The following is a 5,000-nucleotide window of genomic DNA, read 5'->3' on the forward strand; positions in this document are numbered from 1 at the left end:
TGCGTTGTCTTAAAGCTCCAGCAGGCTGAATGAGTGTGAGACAAACAACTGAAAAGCACTCGGTGGGTGAGAAGGTCCCCTAAATGAAAGGTCAAAGGTCGGCGTTTTAGTCTGCATCCACGAGGGCTTTTAATAAGTCAGCGACCACCTGTCGCTACTGTAAGTCTTGGATTATGGATAAGTGTGGGAGCCAATTATGTCATAAGTAAGCCTAAAATATGTGTGTATGTGCTCTTGTTCTCTGTCTGTGTGTGTGTGTGTGTGTGTGTGTGTGTGTGTGTGTGTGTGTGTGTTGGCAGTAGAGCAGATCCGTAAGCGGAGATGTAAAGCGGCGTTCAGCTACGCGCCTCAGCACGAAGACGAGCTGGAGCTGAAAATAGGAGACGTCGTGGAGATCATATCCGAGGTGAGACGGACCACTGGGCCGGTGACGGCTAATTAATACGCTCCATAAACGAGTGTCTTTTAGTAGGAAACATTAGGGCACACACACATATGAGATGAAATTGTGTGTGTGTGTGTGTGTGTTTTGTGGCAAAATGAGACGTTGTACGATGATAATAAATGAACCGTCTAACTTTTATACCCCCCCCCCCCCCCCTCCCTATGGGATTGGAGAAATCGTACAGATCTACAAAATATAAAAAAATAATTAAATTATTATTATTATTATTATAAAATTATTATTGAATTAATAAATTATTATTATTAAATTGTTAAATTATTATTGAATTAATACATTATTATTAAATTGTTAAATTATTATTAAATATAAATTAAATATACATTTATATATAAATTAAAATAAATTCTTGGATTCTCACCAAACCGGTGCAAAGGATCTGAGAACTGAGCTGCCGTTACAAAGCACGCGATCAGGGTCAGACTACTTGAACTTTGACCCTCTCGCTCATACATCTGCTGCGCAAAGGATTGTGGGTCAGAACAGCCAGAAAAGCACGCTGACTTACGGACACTGAGACACCCTGGTGCGTTGTGGCATAATAATAATAATAACAACAATAATGCATGTGACATATAGCTGTTGGGAGTAAACACAGCTTGACTCAGCTGCCACTCTGATGTGACCTTTAGGGGACGATTGACCTTTTAGGAAACCTTTAGATATCGGTGTAAATCTTTTTGTTCTGGTTATTTCTGTGTGTTGTGTGTGTTGTGGCGTGTGTGTGTGTGTGTGTTAAGGTGGAAGAGGGCTGGTGGGAGGGATTTCTAAATGGGAAGACTGGAATGTTCCCCTCCAATTTCACCAAAGTTGTCCAGACGGAGTCGGAAACGTCGTCCCTGGACACGTCGCAGGAGGAGCTGCGCAGCAACCGCACCAGTGAGTCTCGGCCAATCGGATGGCGGGGAAGGCGTATTAAAAAAAACACAAGCTGCCGGGCTAATAAATAATAAATAACCATTGGATGTTTGAATTATTATGACATTTACTGATAAATAATGAATATGACTCGACTGTGTGTGTGTGTGTGTGTGTGTGTGTGTGTGTGTGTGCGTGTGTGTGTGTGTGTGTGCGTGTGTGTGTGTGTGTGTCTGTGTGTGTGTAGGTAAGGATAGCCCGGGCAGTGAAAGCGATGGAGGCGACAGCCGGTCAGAGACGGGTTCAGGAGAAATCCAGCCCAAGAAGGTAATGGATGCCGAGAGAGAGAGAGAGAGAGAGAGAGAGAGAGAGAGAGAGAGAAGAGAGAGAGAGAGAGAGAGAGAGAGAGAGAACCAATCATCTTCACCCATGTGTACATTGAGTCCGTATGCTCAGTATTTTCCAGAATACACACATTTATGACTCTAAAAACACGTCTCGTGGTTTATTTTTAAAGGAACAGTTCACCCAAAAAAACCAAGAATATAAATATGTGTGTTACTCTGCCCTCGTGGTGCTAGTTATTAGATTGTTTTGATGGGAGTGGCCTAGTTTTGGGGATATTGGAGAGATATTTTCTCCAGTGGTTTTTTTTACCTTCTTTTATTTTGCCTCTTGAGTCCCGTGTTCACTTCACTTGCAGGCGTTTCTCCCCGCCTTTGCGATTGTCTGCCCCGCCCCCCTGATTGTCTGCCCCGCCCACCTGATTGTCTGCCCCGCCCCCCTGATTGAATGCACCTGTGTCTAATCACCTGCACCTGTATTTAAACCCCGCGTGTCTCCCGTCTCAGTGTTTGTTCGTCTGCTTCTAGCCCCGGTATGTGCGCTGCCTCCCTGTTTGTGTCCCATGTGCCGGTCTTTGTGGTTTAGCAGCTCTTTTTTGGACGTCTTAGTTTATTAAATTCACCTTTGCGTCGTCCTTCTTTTTTTTCCCCCGTGTCGCTGCATTTGTGTGCATCCCCTGCAACGAAAGCACCAAAGAAACGTCTCTCCATGACCCCGGTTGCTCAAGACCATCCGCAGACCTTGTTGTGAGCGGTTTCATGGAGGAACTACTTTCTTTCAACCCCCAAAAAAACGCTTGCAACAAAGTCTGTGGGTGAAAAGAGGAAATGATGGGCTGGGGGGGTGATCTATTTTTAAATGTTGGGGGTGAACTGGCCATTTAAGGCTTAAAGGGACAGTTCAGTGAACTGTGTCCCTGTAAGGTTTAAATGGACAGTTAACCCCCTGATTGGGACAGTTCACCCCCTGAACTGTGTCCCTTTAAGGCTTGAAGGGACACAGTTCACCCCCTGAACTGTGTCCCTTTAAGGCTTGAAGGGACAGTTCACCCCCATTACAGGAGGCGGGTTTAAGAATGGAGACGTCATCCTAGCTACCTATCTACATTAATTGCCTGCAGGGAATGACGTAATCCTGCAGCACAACAGGAAGTTCGTATGAACCCGTTTACGATATCTTGAGATAAGCTTCACAAATGAACTCTATTTTACGAGCAAATGCAGAAGCACAAAGTTAACGTCGGGCTATAAAAAAGGCTAATTTAGCTGCCCCTTTAAGGCTTAAAGGGCCAGTTCAGGGGGTGAACTTTCCTTTTAAAGGAAAGTTCACCCCCTGAACTGGCCCTTTAAGACAGTTCAGGGGATTAACTGTAAAGGGCCAGTTCAGGGGGTGAACTGTCCCTTTAAGCCCCCCTCCCCACCCACAGCGCATCACTCCTTCATGGCCACCAGGGGTCAGCGTGTTTTTAAAGTAACGTGTTTCTTTTTAAATATTGTGTTTTTTTTAATTCCAGTGTTTTTCGCCTCCTCGCTTCCTGCTTCCTTGTCTAGGTCCGAGGGTTTGGCTTTGGAGACATCTTCAAAGACCAGCCCATCAGGCTCAGACCGCGCTCCATGGAGGTGGACTCGGAGGGGGACAAGGTGAGACCACACACACACACACACACACACACACACACACACACACACACACACACACACACACACACACACACACACACACACACACACACACACACACACACACACACACACACACACACACACACACACACACACACACACACACACACACACACACACACACACACACACACACACACCACACACACACACACACACACACACACACACACACACACACACACACACACACACACACACACACACACACACACACACACACACACACACACACACACACACACACACACACACACACACACACACACACACACACACACACACACACACACACACACACACACACACACACACACACACACACACACACACACACACACACACACACACACACACACACACACACACACACACACACACACACACACACACACACACACACACACACACACACACACACACACACACACACACACACACACACACACACACACACACACACACACACACACACACACACACACACACACACACACACACACACACACACACACACACACACACACACACACACACACACACACACACACACACACACACACACACACACACACACACACACACACACACACACACACACACACACACACACACACACACACACACACACACACACACACACACACACACACACACACACACACACACACACACACACACACACACACACACACACACACACACACACACACACACACACACACACACACACACACACACACACACACACACACACACACACACACACACACACACACACACACACACACACACACACACACACACACACACACACACACACACACACACACACACACACACACACACACACACACACACACACACACACACACACACACACACACACACACACACACACACACACACACAACTTGATACTGTGATCATTGTAAGCCGAGAACCAAAGGAGGAAGGAAGTCCCGGCCTTGGCTCCTCCCCTTCCTGTGTTTCAGTTTTACAGCACAGGAAGTGTGTTTTATGTTGACACACACACACACACACACATCCTGCAGGGATTTGACAAGCAAAGCAGAAGTGAGAGCTCGGCGGAGGGAGGGAGAGGGAGAGGGAGGAAGAGAGAGAGAGAGAGAGAGAGAGGAGGTTTTACAGTTTTTTCCTGACATATTCACACTCCGTCTCCTGCTGCTGATGTGTGTGTGTGTGTGTGTTTGACTGCAACCGGAGGAGAGGACGGTAGGGACCGGTTGGCTCTATTTCTGTTGCTCCCTCGTGTTTTGACTTCCATCCTTCTTTCCTTTGACTTCCATCCTTCTTTCCTTTGACTTCCATCCTTCTTTCCTTTGACTTCCATCCTTCTTTCCTTTGACTTCCATCCTTCTTTCCTTTGACTTCCATCTTTTTTTTAACGTGCTGCTCGTGGTTGAGATGCGGTCCGTTTGGTTTCTCTGAGGGTTTCGGTGAAGTTAACTAATAACGATGCAGATCTACGTTTGGAGATCACTAAATAAATGTGTTGATGGACAAAATACCGTTTTAATACGCTTTAATATCTCTCTTTTTTGGCATTAAAATAGACAAGTCCGTGGATTAAAGGAATTAAAGGGTCAGTTTTAGCAAAATGACACCAAGAAACTCGTATTTACTTTCCT

At 46.1% G+C, this 5,000-nt stretch overlaps 1 protein-coding gene across 6 annotated transcripts in view; it reads left to right on the forward strand.

Annotated features, from left to right (window-relative positions):
* Positions 1–5,000, forward strand: part of sh3kbp1 (SH3-domain kinase binding protein 1) — a 29,125-nt gene that overhangs the window by 13,969 nt on the left and 10,156 nt on the right. For 4 of the 6 annotated variants that reach the window (XM_034559730.1, XM_034559733.1, XM_034559736.1 and 1 more), the window contains 4 exons: positions 300–406; positions 1,204–1,342; positions 1,569–1,648; positions 3,217–3,306. In XM_034559730.1, the coding sequence (XP_034415621.1) occupies positions 300–406; positions 1,204–1,342; positions 1,569–1,648; positions 3,217–3,306 (416 nt within the window). The remainder of the gene's footprint in view (positions 1–299; positions 407–1,203; positions 1,343–1,568; positions 1,649–3,216; positions 3,307–5,000) is intronic. The other 2 variants (XM_034559731.1, XM_034559734.1) reach the window with 1 other exon arrangement.

The sequence above is a fragment of the Cyclopterus lumpus genome, chromosome 20 (assembly GCF_009769545.1).
Source record: "Cyclopterus lumpus isolate fCycLum1 chromosome 20, fCycLum1.pri, whole genome shotgun sequence".
Classification (NCBI taxonomy): Eukaryota; Metazoa; Chordata; class Actinopteri; order Perciformes; family Cyclopteridae; genus Cyclopterus; species Cyclopterus lumpus.